The sequence below is a fragment of the Cucumis melo genome, chromosome 7 (assembly GCF_025177605.1).
Source record: "Cucumis melo cultivar AY chromosome 7, USDA_Cmelo_AY_1.0, whole genome shotgun sequence".
In the NCBI taxonomy this organism is placed as follows: domain Eukaryota; kingdom Viridiplantae; phylum Streptophyta; class Magnoliopsida; order Cucurbitales; family Cucurbitaceae; genus Cucumis; species Cucumis melo.
Window position 1 is genome coordinate 4,491,410 of NC_066863.1, and position 20,105 is coordinate 4,511,514.

Here is a 20,105-nt window from a genome sequence, read left to right on the forward strand (position 1 = left end):
GAATGTTTCTTGTGTTTTCTTTTTTTTCTTTTCTTTTCTTTTTCTTCGTATTTTGTTAAATTTGTCTAAAAAATGAATATCCCAACAAGAATGATCTCATCGCAATAGGATGATACATAAATCATCTCTAACATGATACGTTAAATAAAAAATAGAATAGTAAGTTATTGCGTAAACAAAATGTTATAAATACTAACTTTGTAAAGGGCGAGACATCAATCATAAAAACCATGTTGAGAGGGTCATTCGTACAAAAACCTCATAGAATCATTTTTAACATTTTGTTAGTATTTGGTTGTGTTAAAAAAGGATAACCAATGAATGTGTTTATTTGAGATGCTTGCAAAGGATCATAAAATTAACTAACTAATGTGTTTCTTTAATCAAAATGTTAGCTCACAAGGTTGGTGTGAATGTTGTTTAACAATCTTGGGACTTGAAGAGAATCAAACTCAAAAAACTCCTCAATGATTGTGATGGTAAAATCTGTATGACATGGTTCTTCATTCTAGCTAATCAAACTCCATCTAATTGGTTTCTTAGTTTTGTTTGAAGTTTTACATAGTATCACTATTCAATTTTTAAGCATTATTCAAACGCGATCTCTAGCCATACGTAATTATGCTTTATTATTGTTAGTGTCATAGACCCTTTCTTGACATTAATGTTAGGACATTTACTTTTATATTTCATCATTAATCAAACCACCACGTAATAGTATTAGAAGATATCAAAATATAGACATTAAACAACTTGTTTCAACCTTTTCAAATCCACCAATGTAGTTAATCAATCAACGTCTTCAGAATTGGATGTTGAATAGTTCAATTTGTTCTAATTTTATAAAGAGGAACATTGAGTTAGTCTTTGTCTCGTCATGCTTCATTAGTTACCAACACTTCTCTACGTCAGTTTTCTAGTTCTATATTGCAGTGGAATAAAGGGGGAAAAAAAAACTTTTTTGGGTCAAAAGAACCCAATTTCCCGGAGTCCGGGGCCCGCCGGGATCGTTAACGGTGGCGCTGATGATTTGATTGGCGAGAAGGAGGATAAAGCGATGTACCCACCTTCATCTCGACAACAAAACAAACACAACAATCTCAAATCAACAATCTTCAATCACAAGGCAATTACATTCAGCCTTTTTATATAACCCTTTTGTCTCTTTTGATTCTGAATTCGTTTTTGTTGTGTTGTGTTGTTGCGATTAGGAATGAGTTTCTCATCCAACCCACTTTCCCTCAGCGTTCCAGACGCCGCTTTCGATTCATGGCTTCGCGATTCCGGTTACCTTGAAATTCTCGATCAGCGGACCTCTGACCTCCACCGTCATTCCTCTGCCGCTCCCCCCACCAGACCCACCCCTACCGCTGCAGCTCCTTTAGCCACAGGTTTCTTCATCTCCCTCTTCTCTCGCATCGCGACCCTTCTCTCCATTTTTACTCTAAACCCATTTTCCAAGCTCTCTGCTGCTGATTTTTCTGGCCCGACTCCTTCCTGGACTTCTGGGTTTGTTGGGTTTTTTGAGTCCTACTCATTTCCTTCGTCGCCGGCTCAAGCTCGTCTTAGAGTCCACGAGAACGCCAAACGCTATGCTCGCAATTACGCTTCACTATTTGTTCTCTTCTTTGTCTGCACGCTGTATGTTCTTCTCTTTCTCTTGTTAATTGTGTCTATTGATGGGCTGTTCGCTGCGGATTCTGGCTTGACGTTGAAGTTGTTGTATTTCCTGGAGGTTGTGAATTGGGTTCTGTTTGGTTTTACTTGATGTGGATGGGAAGAGTACGAGTACATCCATTTGTTTAGCGTTTTGATTAAGTTATCAGGATGGGTTTAGTGATTTGGTTTGATTTTTGAAGCTTGTGGGGCTTAAAACTTTTGGAGCCTAATCGATTGCTGATCCCAATGTGAAACATATAGAAAGAATCGCTTGCATTCCTTTTGTGGATTTAAATGGTTTGACTGAACAGGGAACCACTGTTATTGTTGTTGGCGATTAAACTAGAATACTACTCTATTTATATATTCGTGTTCCTTTATCTGGGATGAATGAGCGTTTGCATGGAAATAAAAGATGTTGGCTAGAGATTTGTGACCTTTATTTTACCAATTTCTTAACTTTGAACTCTCGTGTGGATGATTGCAGGTACCAGATGCCTCTTGCCCTCCTTGGACTGATATCATGTTTAGCACTTTGGGATATTGTTAAATTTTGTTGTGATAGGTGGGGATTAGACAAATATCCTGTTCTTTGGCAGTGTTTGGTTCGCATTGCTCAATGTGGTATGTTACTGACGTTTTAAAACCGTGTTTATTTACACACCTGAGAGGTTCCTCCCAATTGTTTCCTTTAAGCATGTATTAATTAATTCGTATTCTGTTTCATTGTGGCATTTTCACATAGAGAACTTCGGTTGAAAAATGATATCGGTATAGATACAGATCACTATAGCATAGATCATCAGTGTAGATGTAGAGTTTAGATCTCAAATTGAAAGCATACCAACACATTCGATTTTTCTTTCTTTCTTTTTTTTACTAGCTTTTTTTATGCGGTCAGTGAGATATACACTGTAGTTCCTGCTTGTTGAATGGTTATTGTTTTGCATGTTCCATTTGGTTACAGATTTCAAGCCTTAAGGCTATTGTTTTCTCAATTTGAGATGACTTTGGATTGATAACTTTTGCGTAGTTGTCCTTAGTTCTTGTAATGGAGCCAAGCTAATAAGTTGACCAAGTGTGTAGCAAAGCCTAATTCCTGCCTGTTTGATGCTGGAAAAGTTTTACTTGGTACTACAAATGCCTTTTGGAATCTTTGGAATTTTTCAAAACCCTTCTTTTTGAGATAACTCTTTGGGATTATTGGACTTTAAAATTCGGATCCTGCTGTATGCATTTATTCGTTGTTTTCATGTAAATTACCATCCGTGAGTTCTGTTTGGACTGCTGTTGTTATTTAATTACATAGCATCTTAAATACATAACAAGTATAATGTTTTGCAGCGACTGCTATCATCCTTTTATTTTCCAACTTTCAAATGGCAATCTTCTGTGCCCTTGGCATTGGATATACAGGTGACTTCAGAATTCTAGGCCATGTTATAGAGTTCATTATCATTAGTTGTTCTTATCACCTTTGAAATCTTGGCAGGTATGATTTTGCATGCTGCATTTCGGAAGCTGACTCCCACCAAGCCCCCATCTACCATAAGTCGAAAATAAACTGTTACAGGCAATGGTATTCGTCCTCCTATACATAAGTTATGTTCAAGCAAGCCTAATGCAAGGTACCAACATCTGATTCAAAGACGAAAAGTTCTGGTAATGCTGATCGCAGACTTGAAAGCATGACTGATGTACCTCAGCAGTCACCGTGCCCTTGCTTGAAAATTCATATTATGGTGTGGGCACGGTGACCATCGTATTGCCCAAGAGTTTCATCTTCCTTTGTTAGAGGCTAGAAACAAGTAGCAAGTCAAGCTCAAATCTCGTTTAGTACTTTGTTCATTAGTTAATGAAATTAAGTATGGTTATTTTGTACTACACGATACTTAGTTCCAGCTTATGATTTGTACCACAAAGTTAGCATCTTGTGCTTTACATTTTCTATTAACGAGAGTTTATCAGATTTCAGATGAAGTACAGAAAGCTCTAATTTTTCATCAATCCTTATCCATTCTGTGTACTTTGAACGTTATCCTTTTGATAAAGGATGTAATTGAAAACCTCAGTTTTTTTTCAGTTATGCACCTTCCTTTTATTAAAGATGGCTTAAGGTTAAGCAAGAAGGATTTACAACACTTGTGATAAAGGATATTTTAAGGTTAATAGTTTCTAATTCCCAACACAGCTTGAGATAAAATGTCAAAATGTCAAGATGCAAGTGGGTGTATCAAGTCAACATTGTTCATGGTTTATAGATTAATTATTGGGTACTCTACAACATGACAGTTATGACACTAGTTAATAGTTAATAGTCATAGAAAATTGATTTTGGCTTAATTTTGTTTAACAGCATTTAGGCTTATGTAAGGGTAATAATAGTAGTACAAAATTCTTATGTCACGATTTTAAGGTATAGATTCATACTTTCTTCAAAGTTTGTTGTCGTTTTTCTTTTTTCTTTTAAAAAAAAAATTCAAACATTTATCTATCAAATGAAACCCAACATTCAAGTTCATTTACCGTCCAATTATCAATTATTAGTTATGATAGCAATTATTATCTTAAAAGTGAGTGGTTGGATCTCTCACCTAAAATATTGAGAGAGAAAAATACATCGACAAATGTTCAAAATTCAAACCCTCCTATAAACAGCATTTCAGTAGAAATTATTCATCAATCTCAGGTATTAATAATATTACAAATGTCAATGCAATGAATAGCAAGCACCCGTATTCAAAGAAATGCTGCTAGCAAAACAAAAATTTCATAAGGAAAAATCACAATTAATAATTAATACACCATTTCTTACAACGACGTATGTACATCAACTCAAATAATGCACTGTCAAGAATAAAAAATATCAAACAAATACACAAATTTTCTCCCCTTTTAAGCTGGACTCAGATCCCTTGACACCTGACCTTGCCATCTGATCAACAAACCAATTTGCAATTTAGCTCAAGGGCATTTGGCATTTACTCAGAAACAATGTCTGATGTCTGCCTTCAAAGAATTTAGAGAGAAAAAAAGAGTTTCAAACATTCTATTCCTATCCCTTAATTTTCTAATGTGTAGTCACTCCACAATAACTAAATTTCATATGAAAACTTCGTGCCTTCGTTCTTCCAGAATTTTCTTTAACAGATACATATAAAAAATTTATCTCATGTCACGTTTCTAGATTTTGTCAAGTTTTCTCTATGCTGGGAATTCTAAGTGTCCAAACAAGTGCGTGAACATGGACGAGGCTAAAAGAGATGGGTGGTTATGGATGAGCTGATGTTCCCCTAGCCTAATAATAGCAGACAAAAGTGGTGCTTCAACCAATTTGCGTGGAACCAAGTACTTCCTACCACTTGATACAAAAAGGCATTTCATAAAACAAACCTGGAGAGTAAAAATCTAGCAAGCGAGCTCAAATTAGAATTTGAATGAAGTTCCCTGTTCGGTAGCTTTTTGCTATTATCAGAATCTGTGACATTTTGTGTATCTTCAGGAACGGTCTTTGCCTTATTGAATAAGCGAGTTGCCAAGTCTTGTAAATCCTTCAGTGAAGATTCCTTGGAACTGCAGAAATGTTTCTCTGAGTAAATTTTGAGAACTTAAGGGAGTAGGTTAGGAAAGTAAAATAACTGACCTGGCCAATTTCTGGAGCAACTTAGTGGCAAGAACCTCGCATGATCCAGGTTTTAGGTGTTCCATATTTATAAGTGCATTAATTACAGTCCGAGAAGGTGATCCTTCCGAATCATCTGCAACTACCTGAGCAGGTTGCACTTTTAGCACATTGTACTAAGAAAATAAATGTCATAAAATGAACAGAAAAAAATATTGTTCCCGTTAGTAATCACTCTGACAGGATGATGTGCAAAGGAATCAAATCTGAAGCCCGTGAGATATGGTAAATGCATCACGAAAGGCCTATCTGAGATGAGAATATTGAGGCCCACGGATAAGAAGAAAAAGAAGGAGATGAAGAGAGAGAGAGAGAGAGAGAGAGAGAGAGAGAGAGTTGGGTAAGTACCTCGTCATGAAGTCGGTTAGCTAATTTGGGACAGAGTAAAAAGAGTAAGTTTATTAAGTAGAGGGATATCTAATCGTAGCAGGAGGGAGGTTGGATACCAATGAAGTGGCAAGGATCGAAATGATGGAAGACTCGAACTTTCTCCTCCGAACATTGTATTTCTGTTTCATATATTGTTAGTAAATGAAATTTTAAGTAGAACAGCTCTCTCATTGGTATCGGAGCAGTTTGACACCTGGGAATCGTTACTATGGAGAATGTAGAAGCAACATTGGAAGAAAAAATCACTTGGATCCAATCCCTTTGGAACAGCAGCTCAAACAGAGGAGAAAGATAGCATGATCACTGAAGAAGTAAGTCGAGCTAGTGTAAGAGTGCATTGCAGATTTTTTTTTATGAACAATTTGACTCAGATAGAACCAAAGGTGACGCAAAAGGGTAGGCAGTTGCGCATACATTGGCTGCTGCATAGGAAGAGAATTTTTTGGAGGCACGTTTAGGAGGAATAAGCCACCGTGTTTCTTCTTTTTGTTGGAAGCAAAAAACCAATTAACAGTATAGAAACTCTAGCAAAGACGTAGTAACAAAGGATCGGTCAAACAGGGAAAGGGAAAAATATGGTAAGCGTTAGCAATTGTGCCAATGCCAAAGAGTAGCAAGTAGTAACGGCTTTTCTTCACTCCCCCCAAAGCAAGGGCGATTTGACGTCTAACTCCCACTTCCTAATATAACGGGATAAAACAGATACCAAGATAGCAAGATGGAAACATTTCACAGAAGTATCATGCAGCTGTTGCAGTTACCATTAATCCAGACAAATTATTTGAAGGAAAAAAAAACAATCAATACAATGAACTTATGAACTCAATTCGGCTTCGACTTACCTCTTTCAAGGATGACATAAATAAAACCGATAACGGTGCAGAAGACAATGCTATTTTTGCACTTTCTTCCTCATCAAGTGATAGAGATGGTTTTACCAATGCTCTTGGCGCATCAAAGAATTCACGAGAATGCCTGGAGAAATTACAGATGTCAGGCACCAGACCAACATTCTGTGGAGCATAATTCATTCTGGCAATTACTTAGATGTACCTTGAAGAGTCAGAGCTACTCACTGTTTGCTCTGTTCTTCTATTTTCCTTCCTGTCGTTGAGTTTATTGATAGCTGATCTATCCCTTGCATTAGATTTCTTCAATCCTGCTTGTATTGCAGCCTTTGCCTACAACCATCAAATTGCAAATGAGTAGTAGTTGGACAGCACTAGAACATATTTTGATTTCTGGTAGTATGGAACCAACGAATTATTATTATGTAGGAGATACATTTAAATTCTACTATAAACCCAAAATTCTAAATAAAATGAGTGAGGATTCCAATCCTAAGTCATGTTAAAACTTCAACAAAAATTACTTATAAAAGGTGTATTTAAAAAGAGAAGATACTATGTCATGTTGAAATCTAACCTCCATGCCCCTCCTAGGATAACAAAACAACATTCATCCCAATCTTAAAATGCATGTCCCCGACTGAATTTAAAATGAACTAAAAAATAAGTGGCAATATAATAAAACTAACAGTAACTGCTACATTGAATCGTGATAAGAGCACAAATCAGAAGACTTAAAAGCAACCTCCGCAAGGTTTGATGCACTATCTTCGGGAGAAAAGCTTGAAGTCCTTTCTTGAATTCCCATTCTGGATTTTGGAGTCTGAGGAGAACCAGAATCATCACGTTGACCACGCATAACAACAGTACCACTAAAAGATGTGTCCTCAAAATATCCTTGTGCACTTCCAGACTGCATCACATGATTTAATTTCATAAACAAATATGTATCTCAAAACGATCAAGAGCATCACTATACTTAAGATAATTCTACCGGACTGCTTTCATTGTGAAATTGAGTAGATGCTTGAGATCCCCTCGGAGACCGGATCACAACGGTTCCTGAACCACTTACAGATAGCTCTTCCTGGAAGTTGTTCATGGAAATAAAATAAATAAATTAGTAGTAGAAAAAGAAAAGGTAAGAGAACATTAACTTCAACCAATTTTCGAACTACCATAAAGATAAATACAGCCATAATATTTGATTGAGTCATGCCGTTGTGGTTATTAAATCTTTTTGCAGGTTTCCGTAATAAACGTGGCTGCAATAGCTAGGATAATCTAGAACTTCTGGAACAAGTGTCTTTGAAGCCTTGCTATTGCAGTCAAATTTACTCTGTAAACCTCTAAACTTGCTCAATTTTTCTTATAAAAAAGGAGGTATCATTTAAGTCAAATCGTCAAGATGCACTAGTTTGCAAACTTCTAGGACAAGAGAAAGTCATTGAAGTCACAAGGATTGTTCTAATAATCTAGTTGATTGACAAGCTATCACGTGTGATTGTAAAAAGTAGTTGTAGCTAAGAGAAATGGAGTGAGGAAAATTTACATCTTCACTAGCATCTCCCATACTGTATGAATCTCTGGTGTTTTCTGATTCGTCGCGTGATGCATATCCAGACACAGCTAGCCAGTTACCACTCTCTGCAACTCTACTAGGTGCACCCTGACCATAAGGAATTTCTGGTTTTCTTTCCCTAATTTGAGGTGGTTTTACTACACTTCGAACAGTACCTGTACTATGTGGTCCCCCAATACTAAAGTCCCATCCAGCATTCTTTGGAGCTTTACTCTGGTTGCTGCAATTTTAGGTAGTCAGAATGCAACCCAGCTCAATGAGTTAGCATCAACAACTTTTGGGGTGTTCTTTTAACAGGAAACTGAGCTATATATTTGGTTTTACCCACCTGGCACGAACAGTTTCCTCCCTCACATTTCTTGATACTTTCACAGTGTCTGTCGTTTCACCCATAGCTCTAGAACCATTTGTTGGTGTTTCTGCATCTTCTTCCTTTATTTGGTACTTTGGGCGCTCTCTATCAATATCAACAAATAAGATAACTGATAAATCACCTTATACAAAGACATTTATACTATTTAGCTTTTCGATTCTTCAGACACATTAACACATAAATGTAGGAACGGTGTACAAATTAGGAAATAATTCACAAACTCAAAAGGAACACCAAATTCCATATCCATGCTTAGGGCTGAGAACAAGTAAAGATGAAAGAGAAAAAGAACGACAACATGAGAGCACAATTATTAGAAAACTAGCACTAAAGTAACAGAATTCGAGTGTCCTGACAAACCTTATTCTCTCCAGAAGCCTAGGACTCTTCCTGGCATTCTTAATGAATCGGTGCTTCAGAAGCTCTTTGGCACTAGGTCTCTAGTAGAAAGATAGAGACGTATTAAACCGATTTGCAAACAAAAACTGAAAATATACCAAACAGATATAGATATATCCGCACATCATAAAAATCATAACTTCAAAAGGGCAGGACACATGAACAATCTGAATGCTTGCATCAAGTTTGAACAAGAAACAATCACAAATAAATAACACATGAATAGAAGGAAGAGTGTGAACATTAGAGAGAACAAATAAAAGATGAATTACCAGGAAATGAAATAATCAATTTAAATCCCGTGAACCTTAATAATAACCCTAAGCATGCCCCAACTTTTCATACCTTTAACGAATTCTGGGTGCTCACTTTTAACTTTCAAGTAGCTGCCTCATTTCTTATATTGACTCTTAAAAAAATATTTTTAAAAAAGAAAAAAGGGGAAGAAGAAGAAACTGTGAATCCCAACCGTGATCAACCAATTGCAACATATCGACCTACCAAATAAGCACTGTAGGAAAGTACCTGAAAATCACTATACAGATGCTCACTGCATCATTCATGCTCTCTTTTCACAGAAACAATAATTTGCGGCCCGCAACCATTTGAATTTCAACAACATAAAAGAATTCAACTAAAACATGGAACCAGAGCTCAGGAGAAGAACAATGCTTTTACCTCAGCAGGTATTTTCTTCAGACATAGTGACACTAATTCTTTCATTGGCCGAGAAAAATGTTCATCCAACTGCTCATACATAAAGCTAATATGTCACAGGAAATAACAATGCACCACTTCATACTTGGAGTTCAATGTCTGTCATTAAAAGTGTCCAATATAGAGTTGTTAAGTGAACCTGAGGTGGATTTTCCCGAGGTATGATAAAAAGAACTCTCATGGGATGAAGATCAGCAAGTGGAGGCTCCCCTTTTGCCATTTCAATAGCAGTGATTCCTAGAGACCAGATGTCTGCCTGCACAAGTAAAATGTGATAGGATTGCAATGCTTGCTCTAGATTTGAGATTCGTAAACATAGTGAACACAGAATCAAGTATTGAGAAGTGTGGTTATCTTAAAACCAATCAAAACTATCAAAATGCTAAAAACAAACATGGCACTGAGTAAATACCTTTTCATTATATCCTTCAGAGTTCTGAATTACCTCTGGCGCCATCCAGAATGGAGTTCCTACAAATGTCTGTGGTCAAGAAATCAGTGGTAGGCAGGCGATACAAAATTCAGAAGATCTCATCCATTGGCATTAGAAGACGAGTTAAGAAAAAAAGTTCCTCCAGAATAATAATAATTCAGCAAAAATTTGCACATTAGAAATCAACAAGAAAGCAATTGTTTACAAGTAAAATTTTGAGAACAGAAAGCATTAACCAAAAGGCAAAAACTGCCATATTACTTTAAAAAATGATTATTTAAAAAAAATTATGGATCTAACAAAGGAAGGATAGCAGGAGATGAAAACTTCTCCCCGACAACCAGAGCTGACTAAGGGTGTTAAAATGTCCAGTTGAGCAAAAGTTTCAAAATTTCAAAAGACGTGGGGAAAAGAACAAAATAAAAATGAACAAAGTCTAATATTTCACGTCTTACTCTACCTTTCTCCTTGATATTGTCCTTGTTAACTGAGCAGAAACACCAAAATCTGCAACCTATAGGGATTAAACTGTTAGCCTTTTAAAGAAAAAACCAGCAAATTCTTAACTTAATCAAGCCCACACGGCCTTATGCCAGAAAATCCTACCTTAACATCACCATTTTCACTCAGTAAAATGTTTGCCGCTGCAAAGCAAAAGTACAATATTTCATTAGAATAACATAGAAATGAAATTCATTTATAGGAGTTGCCTATTGACTCTGTAAACTCCACTCCACTTATTTTTCTCTTCCATTTTCCCCTTGCAGGAGAGGTGGGAGGCTAGGAGTGGGCAATGTCACCATCTTCATGGATGATATGAACTAAGTAGTTAACTTGTACAAATTCATTGAGTTATGAAGAAGAACGATAACCTTTAATGTCCCTGTGGATTTTTCCCTCGGTGTGCAAATAATCAATTGCATGCAGCAAATCCCGTAGAATGCATGCAATTGACATTTCATCGAGCGGTGGCCCAGACTGAAGCTGCAGAACCAAGCGTTTGTTGTAAGTTTATACAAAAAGTTCGCCAAAATATTTGAAGTTCTTGCAATAAATACATGGTATAACGAATTAAATATCAAATACAAACATTACTATATTGACAGAGGAGAAGAACGAAATAAACTTTTACACTCATTGTAGAGAAATTTCTTTAACACTCATAGTAGTGTTTCCAAGAAAATTTTGATGGATTGCAATTATATAGAAGCATCGAGCACGCCAAGAAGAATTTCTAACCTACCATATTTCTTTAGAGGTGCTCAAAAAACCTAATGACCTAGTCCCCAGGGGCAGCCCTGTTGGCTAAAGCTCGCGGTCTCCCTGTAGCACCAAAGTGTTTGGACCTCAGGAAGAGTGTGGACTTTTTCTAAGAAAACTAATACCCCAAACGATTAAGTCAAATCAACCAAAACTCTATGGGTGGTGTTGGGATCAAATAGATTGAAACATTAAGAATTAATTTGGTTTATGGACACTTCCAATATTAATGTGGGTTAAACTAAATTCACCCGAACTTCTTATTAATTAGAAAGATATCAGTTTTACTCGCAAAAAATAACATAGCCACGTATTTGTTACTTTTATTTCATTCCTAAGTAAATAAATGCTCAACCCAAACGTTTCATGATTTGGTTTCCTGATCATACCATCCATCTAGTTGGGTATTTTAGCTGGCCAAACTTGCTATTCAAATAGTTGGGTTGAGTCTACAAAGTCTCTTTAAGTCACCCTAAACCATTTATATCTAGTTCATATTTCATAAGATCAACCCAGCGAACGGAACTTGTTTTTTACTGCTTCTCATTAGATATTAGGGATTTCTTCCATGTTAAAGAAATATATGACAATTACATTATTTTTACATACGTCAGAAATTTGAACTCTAGAAGGAAATTCCAAACCAACTCTAAGCTTTGCCAGTAGGGCTTTCATTGGTGGACATATGCCAGTTATCTTAAACAGAGGTAGTTTTACAGTCACAAATTTAGTAATCTCATTTGTTTAGCTGGCAGGTTATTGGGCGCCCTGTGAATCAGGGAGGGTTAGAGATTGGTAACTTAAGGCTGTGTAACAAAGCCTTGTTGGTTAAGTGGCTTTGGCATTTTTTCCCTTGAACCCAAATCTTTGTGGCATAAGATCATTGTGAGCAAGCATTGGTCAGCTCCCTTTGAGTGGGTGGCAAAAGGGTCAAACGCACACATTGTACTCCCTGAAAGGACATCTCTCTTGGGATTCCCTCTTTCTTTCCTTGGGTTAGATGCACTGTGGAGGATGGTAAGGAGGCGTTTTTTAGGGAAGATCAATGAGATGGGGATAGCCCCCTTTGTTCTGTCTATCTCCTCATCTTTATCATCTATCCTCTCTTAAAAATCATTCAATCTTTGATTTTCTGGTTTGGGCAGAGAACTCAGTGTCTTTTTCTATTGGGTTCCGTCGTAACTTATCCAATAGGGAAACAACAGAAGTGACCTCTCCTCTTTTCTTGCTCAACATGTGTGACTTTAGGGAGGGGAGGAGAGATGTTCGTGTTTGAAAGCTCTATCCTTTGGAAGGCTTCTCTTGTAAATCTTTCTTCACGTTGTTGTTAGACCCCTCCCCTGGTGTTGCGTAGGTTTTTGGTGGGATAAAGATACCAAAGAAAATCTAGTTCTTTATTTGGTAGGTTTTGTTAGGTCGTATGAAAAACTTGAATAGGCTTGCTAAGAAAATGCCTACGCTTATGGAACCGTCCTGCTGTATTCTCTGCTGGAAGGTGAAGGAGGACCTGGACCATCTGGTTTGGGACTGTTAGCATGTGAGGTTTGTGTGGTCTTGTTTCTCTCAGGAGTTCAATTTTCCGGTTGCTGGTCAGAGAAGGATCCAAGCTATAATCGAGGAGTCTCTTCCATCCGCATTTCAAAAAGGAAGGCCGACTTTTGTGGCTTGCCAAGTGTGCGTTGTGGTTTGGGATATTTGGGGTGAAAGGAACGAGAAAGTTTTTAAAGGTTTATAGAAGAGTGCATCTCATGTTTGGTCCTTAGTAAGGTTTTGTGTTTCTCTTTGGGATTCGGTTCCAAAGTTTTTTGTAATTATTCCCTTGGTAACATGTTACTAAGTTGGAATCCTTTTTGGTGGAGGGCTTGTTTTTTTCGATGACTTGTGTTTTTGCCTGCCCTTGTATTCTTTCATTCTTTCTCAATGAAAGTTGTCTATTTCTATTAAAAAAATCATATTTGTAGTGTTTCAAAGTCCAAGGTTCTTTAGAAGGCTCACACTCATTGCTCAAGTTTTCTTCTCTTCGCTCTCTTTTATTAAGACGTTGTCTAGACTCTAGACTAACTAATATACTTCTAAATTTGTTCCCCATGACAATTGCCTTGTTTTACAACATATAATATTATGAAATGTAGAGGACATTACCATCTCTGATGGGTTGTTGATGTAAGAAGACTAAGGGTTAATTGGGTAATTAGGTAATATTCTGGGTTAATTCCATTTTTACCCCCACTTGTAATAGAACCCTATAAATAGGAGTCTTCTCCTCTTGTATGAAGCACATTATTCATTCTAATAAAAGACCCACAATCTTGGTTCTTGGAGGATTTCTCCTTGAGGTTACTTAGGCTACGTCCACAATCTGCCTACCTATATAGCATTTAGGTGTTAAGGAAATTAATTCCTTGGTAGGAGGCTATTATGAATTGAACTCATGACCTCTTAGTTAGTTATTGAGACCGTCTCCTTTTTTACCACCAGACCAACCCATGACAGTTAAAAAAACTTTTGGTTCCTCAACTTCATGAAAGTAACAATTTAGTCCTTAAACTTTCATGGATGACGATTTAGTCACTATACTTTCAATTGTATCAATTTAATTTCTGTAATTTACACTTTTTAGCAATTTAGTCCCCATCGTGAAATTTATTGTTAAGATCTAACAAATTTCTTACACATAGATCAATAAACTGACCCAAAATCAAATTTATTTACAAACTGTAAAGAATAAGTTAATTTAGTAACCAATTGTTACAATTTTCAATGTATAGGAATTAAATTATTATTTATTAAGTTTTGGGGCTAAAGTTTGAAAATTTGAAAATTCAACAACTAAATTAATTGCCAAAGTTAGAGGACTAAATTGTACTTCTATGAAAGATTAAGAACCGAAAGTGTTTTTTAACCATAAAACTGAAACCATCTATAAGTTATGCTAAAGTTTCTCCAAAGAAATGTGATCTGCTATGGATGTATTGGGGCTGGATAAGACTACTTATGTGGGAATTGATTTTTCTGGCTGGATTGGATATTTCTAGTTAGGTATAGGAGCTTTAGTGTTGAGTTTGAACACTTCATTATTTGATTTTGTAGCCATTTTTTGGTACTTGCATCCTCTAAATTTGGGCAATTTTATAGCCCAATTTTAGATGTTATATACATTAAATTTTGTGTAGTTTTGTATTAGGTGAGGAGCAGAAAGCAAAATACAAACTCTTACCAGATCTGCAACAGAGCCACCAGCCATATATTCCATTATTATCCATAATTTCGTCTGGTGTAGATAAGAACCATAGTACTCAGTAATGTAGGGTGATCGACATTGTGACAAAACAGAAATTTCCTGGCACAAAACTGAGGTAGATTAGCACCTAAGCATTCACCTAATTCAATTTACTCAGCAGTTAATTTATACCTTTTGAATATCCTCAATTTCATCCTCACTGCAGAAGAAAGAAAAACAAGTTTAATAATATTGCAGAAAAGAAAGTCCACATAACATTGACAGCTTAGGACTAAAAAAGGAATAATTGAAAAGGTACCCATTACTAAAGTGTTTTCTCAACTACTCTCTAGGAGGACATCCTTTCAAGAAGGAAAACAAGACTCTTCGCGAGAACTTCATCAGAGCCTTTGGCTAGAATGTAAGCCAATAAAGCAATAGAAGAATCTTTCCAGATAAGGAGTGTTTTTTATAGATTTTTTGATGCTATAGTCCATATGGCTTTCTTGATGTAAATTCTCTACCCCTTTCCGTCACTACAGCTTTTCTTCCCTCCTTTCAAAATTGGATAGGCCTTCTGTATATATGTTCCTTTGGGGTTTCCTCTATTTTCGAAATATGTAATTTCACAACATCAATGAAATTGTTTCTTTTCCGGACCCGGAAAAAAACTGAAATGGAGATATGGAGATATGGAAGAAGAATCATTTCATCGCATAAAGAGTTCCAGTTCAAGGATATTAAATGAATCAAGAGTAAAAAAATACAGCATTTAAGTAGGCTACACATATTTATAGTAAAAGTGTTGCACATGCAAGATACTGTAACATTGAGAACACAGAAATATTTTGTGGATAATAAAGTCGCCCCTGACAGTATTAACAATTCGCATAAAGTTTCGTCAACAATAGCTAATTTCAAGCAAACTGACATATAAGATTACGAGAAGAACAAAGTTACGGTGGTGGAGCATGGTCAATGGTTTCATGGGGCAATTTCCCAGTCAAATCCCTTTTGATCCATCTTTCCCCATCTTCTCCGATGGACAAAGCTATCTATAAAACCCTTTGGAAGACCGGCAGCCTAAGGAGAGTCAACATTTTGTTTTGGATTATGGAGTTTGGTCTACTAAACTGATCCCTGACCCTGATCATCCAAAGGAAATTCCCCAACGAGTGCTCGTTACCTTCGATGTGCCCTCTATGCCTAAAGGACAGTGAGGATTTATTACATCTATTCATATCATGTCCCTACTCCTTTAATTGCTGGAAAAGTATTTTCTCTATCCTTAAAGTGGATTGGGCATTCGACGGATCCTTAAGTTCCAATGTTTTTCAGTTGTTGAGGGGCCCATTTGCTGCCAGAGAAACCAACACTAATTTGGATAAACATGGCAAAAGCTCTGTTGGCAGAAATATGGTTTGAGCGAATCAGAGCATTTTTCACGACAAAGGAAGGGGTTGGTTTGATACTTTGGACACATCAAATAGGAACGCAGCAGCCTGGTGCTCTTTGAATGTAGAATTCAAGAATTATTCAATTCAAGATATATGTCTAAACTGGTCAGCTTTCATCCATCAACCACTTTAATGGGGGCTAATTTCATGCTATCCTCAAAAGACTCAAGCCTCAGAATCTTTACATCTTTCGCTGCTGCTGCTTTTAGAGGATTCCTGACCAGCTCTGCTATCTATAGAAATTTTCGTATTTGGGGACCTTTGAGGTTGTATCTCCCCCGTAATTTTCTTTGTTAATTGGGGGCCTTTTTGTTTGTGTTATTTCCCCTGTGGTCTTTCTTTTCTTGCTGTTTTGTTTTGTTTTCGTTTTCCTATGGCTGTATGTCTTCTGATCTATATGGTACCTATGTGTTCTCTTTTTGTTTATGGGATATGACGATGGTGCTATGGAGTGTCAACCTAATTGAAATGTCTAAGTGCACCTCCTAATCCTCTGTTTCTAATTTTATTTTTTGGCTTCTCTATTATTCTCATTGTATAATTCTCTTGTATTACGAGTTTTATAATAATAAAGAAACTTGTCTCCGTTTTAAAAAAAATTATGAGAAATCTTCTCCACAAGTTGCCTCACCACATCAACATGGCAAAGTATAACACAACGATGAAAATGAACATAGAATGTTGTTACTTCATTCTGGGCACTTCCAGGAGCGGCATGGCTCTTCCTAACAAGACTACGTTCTTTCCCATACAATATTTTTGTGAACACCCTTACAAAGAGAAAAAGAAAATCCGTGGGCATGGCATTATAGGGTGTTCTTGTGGAAGATTTATGGTGTGTTTGGATTACATTTTCAAGTGTTTAATTTAAAAAATAAGTTATTTTTTTAAAAAAAATAGAATGTTTGGAAGCCACTCAAAATAGTCTTTTATGTGTTTTTTAAACAATTTTCACAAAAATGAGTTTAAACAAAAATGATTTTCTTGAAAAATATTTTTCCCTTAAGTCAATCCAAATGGACCCTTAGGTACACCGGGATAACCATTTTTCAATCATTTAACACCTTTTTGAACTCCAACCTTTAGTAGCCTATATTGGTGTAAACACAAGCTTCTTCCACGACAGTCCTAATATTCTTTTAGTCAAGAGGAAGATACTTTTCTGATTCCAACTGGCTTGGGATTTCTCTTATTTTGAAATTTCATTTATCAATGAAATATAAGTACCCTTTAAAAGAAAATAGTCATTGCAAATGCTTGGGGGAGCCTAAAAGGTATGATCATATCACTGATGATCTTGCAGTGACTAATAATGTTTTTCTATTAAAAAAAAAACCTTAACTTTCATTGAGAAAAAAGGAAAAAATACAATGGCATAATAAAGAGGAAAAACCCACAAAATAGAGTCAACCACAAAAGGGGGATCTAGTCAAGAGAAATAATACCAAGCAACTATAAGGAACGAGCCTAAAAACAGAGATACAAAGAGTAACAAAAGAATCTAACAAGTGGCCACACATTGACAAAAGAACTCTTACACCCCCTAAAGATTCTATTGTTTCTCTCTCCCCAAATCCCCCACAAGATTCTAAGACCAACAATTTGTTGTCAGAAGTATAAATCATCATAGTCTGATTATGACACATGGAAACCACCAAGTACATAGAAAGAAATATCGGAAAGATCTAACGTACCGATGCAACACTGACCAATTGGAAAAAATAAATAGTCGTTTAAAGACCAGAAGATAAATAAATGAGGATTGAGGACTTAACAATTCCTAATTTTACATTAGTAAACTTTCATTAAATAATGAACTCACAAACGAAAATCAGTGGTTTTCCACTCAAAAAAAATCTTTTATCTTAAGAAATGAAAAGTGGAATATTTAGAGAAAATAACCGGAGTTAGCAATTGACTGGTTCGGATCCGGATCTTGAACTTAGAGACCTTCACAATCAAACACTATTAACACGCATGAAGGTCAGACTTTTCGTTATTGGAAGGTTCACGTAGCAAAGAATGTGGTAAAACTTTAGGCCACACTACCATTTTAATTATTATGTTTTTTTTAATCAAACCAAAATTAGGGCAGTTCATCATGTTCTTCATCATTGAGACAAGAGAGCTCTGAATTTGAGTTTCAACATGATTATCAGTGAAAAATATAAAGCAATCTATGTACTTACGATTCTTCCAAATCAATAACTTTGATAGCAACTTCTTTGTTAAGCTCCTTGTCAAACCTGCAAATGCAGAAAGGCGTCAGGAAACTATATCAACGAGTGGTTCCTGTTCATTTTCTGATTGATTGCATAACAAAAAAGCCTTGGTAACACACTCCCATCCAAAAAAAAAGGACTGAAGACCGGCACCTTAGGTCGCAGAAAGGTTTCTTCAACTTTAAATGAATTTGTTTTTTTATATATGAGATTTTAACCGAAATAAAAAGTTAAAATGATGCAGCTAAGAAGTATAAACCGGCACCTCAGTATCAAATATTTGTTAGCACAATAGGATAAACTATGCATGACACACCACTATACCTTCAACTTATTAAGCATAATACAAAAGTGGGCTAAAAATTGTATATTTGGAGGGCATAAATTCATAATGCGTGAATACTTTTTTTACGCATATATCTTCTCAAATGTATGTTATTATCATTTTCCCCTGCCTTGTCCTTGTTTTAGGTTTTTTTTTCAATGACGTGTGTCCATATCCATATCCTTGTTTCTTAGTGACATAACATGGAAGTGCATACTGATCCAAATCCACGCTAGTTCAAAGATCACTCACACATAACCATGCTGACTCACCAGTCATTTATTTAATTGATAAGCACACCAAAAGATCAAGGGTGTAACAGATTTCACTGCACTGAATCATATAAATAGTAAAAGAATTGAAGCTTACCCCTTGTAGACATCACCAAAAGATCCTCTTCCAATAAGCTCCAAAGAACTAAATCTTGCTGCCACTGCCTCTGCTATACTCGCCACATCAGACATTTCGTTCTAGCAATCTTTTTCACTTTTCACCGACTTTGCACACACTAGATTGCCAAACTAAACCACAATTTAAGAGCAACTCAACCATCTCATCTCCAGATTTCCCTCATTTTTTGTAAGAAACAATCCAACCAGCAACCTCAAATCCACGACCAAAGTATTTGTCTTTACCAATCCCAGCAGCAGCCACGAATATCAAATCTGGAATGGCATTGGCAAACACCAAAAAAATACAAAATTATCCGTACCAACCAAAACCCATGAATTTGACAACAAAACAGAATCCAAATTCATGAAAACAACAATTGATATAAACATGAGATAATGCGCAGCAGCCCTTGGACCCGAAGTAAAGCAAGTGGGTGTCAACATAAGACATATGATGGGTTGGAGGAAGTAAGATACGCAATGGCGACAGGCTAACATAATGAGAAACACTAGAAAGGGGCAAAAAAAAAAAAAAAAAAAAAAGTCAACATCGAAAGTGAAACAACAACAAAGAAGTGGCTTCCAAATGGGGTGTCCAATTAATGAAATTGAATTAAAATCCATTTGTTGACAGATTGAGATTCGGAGACTTACCCAAGAATGACGATTCAAAATAACATTAGGATGAACTGATTTCTTCTGAACAATAACACCATAGATCTCTTCCTCCTTTGCAACTCCAATAAAGAAGGCTTCCTGAGAGCCTCGAAATCAAGAAAGAATTTTTGTTGTTCTAATGGAACTTCCCTTCGCTCTTCTCTCTCTCTCTTTTTTATTTTTTTTTTTCTTTTTCTTTTTCTTTCTTTATCGCACTTCGCAATAATTCTACAAGGAGGCTTTCACTTTGAACTGAGACCCCGAGATTTGGACAAAAAATTAAATTGAGAAAATTGGATGACATGACTGAACCAAAACGCACCGTTTCCTTAAAATAAATGTTAAATCTTCCCCTCAAACACCAATTGGATTCGAACCCTAACCTCTTGATCGATAATATATATAATAATTGATACCAAGAATCGTATATATTTTATGTTTTTGGAGGTGTTGTTCGTGTTGATGTGATATATTAAGTATTAACCCAAA

The 20,105-nt window shown here is 36.2% G+C and overlaps 2 protein-coding genes across 6 annotated transcripts; one reads left to right on the forward strand and one right to left on the reverse strand.

Annotated features, from left to right (window-relative positions):
• Positions 1-876: 876 nt before the first annotated feature.
• Positions 877-3,639, forward strand: LOC103501773 (PRA1 family protein H). Of its 2 annotated transcripts, XM_008465464.3 has the most exons (5): positions 877-1,126; positions 1,212-1,641; positions 2,147-2,283; positions 3,004-3,075; positions 3,152-3,639. In XM_008465464.3, exons 2-5 carry the CDS (start codon positions 1,214-1,216, stop codon positions 3,220-3,222), a joined length of 708 nt encoding a protein of 235 aa, XP_008463686.2. In that variant the 5' UTR covers positions 877-1,126; positions 1,212-1,213; the 3' UTR covers positions 3,223-3,639. The 2 variants fall into 2 exon arrangements, with proteins under 2 accessions (XP_008463686.2, XP_008463685.2); XM_008465463.3 differs by having other exon boundaries at positions 878-1,641.
• Positions 3,640-4,287: 648 nt separating this feature from the next.
• Positions 4,288-19,888, reverse strand: LOC103501772 (uncharacterized). Of its 4 annotated transcripts, none has more exons than XM_008465458.3 (21): positions 19,614-19,888; positions 18,937-19,232; positions 18,210-18,266; positions 14,756-14,783; positions 14,561-14,683; positions 10,956-11,067; positions 10,690-10,727; positions 10,544-10,597; positions 10,063-10,131; positions 9,790-9,906; positions 9,612-9,680; positions 8,895-8,974; positions 8,490-8,618; positions 8,132-8,381; positions 7,574-7,666; positions 7,325-7,492; positions 6,785-6,912; positions 6,574-6,706; positions 5,303-5,427; positions 5,053-5,232; positions 4,288-4,594 (listed from the first exon to the last, which is right to left on the reverse strand). In XM_008465458.3, exons 2-21 carry the CDS (start codon positions 19,029-19,031, stop codon positions 4,555-4,557), a joined length of 2,088 nt encoding a protein of 695 aa, XP_008463680.2. In that variant the 5' UTR covers positions 19,032-19,232; positions 19,614-19,888; the 3' UTR covers positions 4,288-4,554. The 4 variants fall into 4 exon arrangements, with proteins under 4 accessions (XP_008463680.2, XP_008463683.2, XP_050943931.1 ...); XM_008465461.3 differs by lacking the exon at positions 19,614-19,888 and adding an exon at positions 14,883-15,234 and having other exon boundaries at positions 18,937-19,004; XM_051087974.1 differs by lacking the exon at positions 19,614-19,888 and adding an exon at positions 14,883-15,234 and having other exon boundaries at positions 14,561-14,694; positions 18,937-19,004.
• Positions 19,889-20,105: the final 217 nt, after the last annotated feature.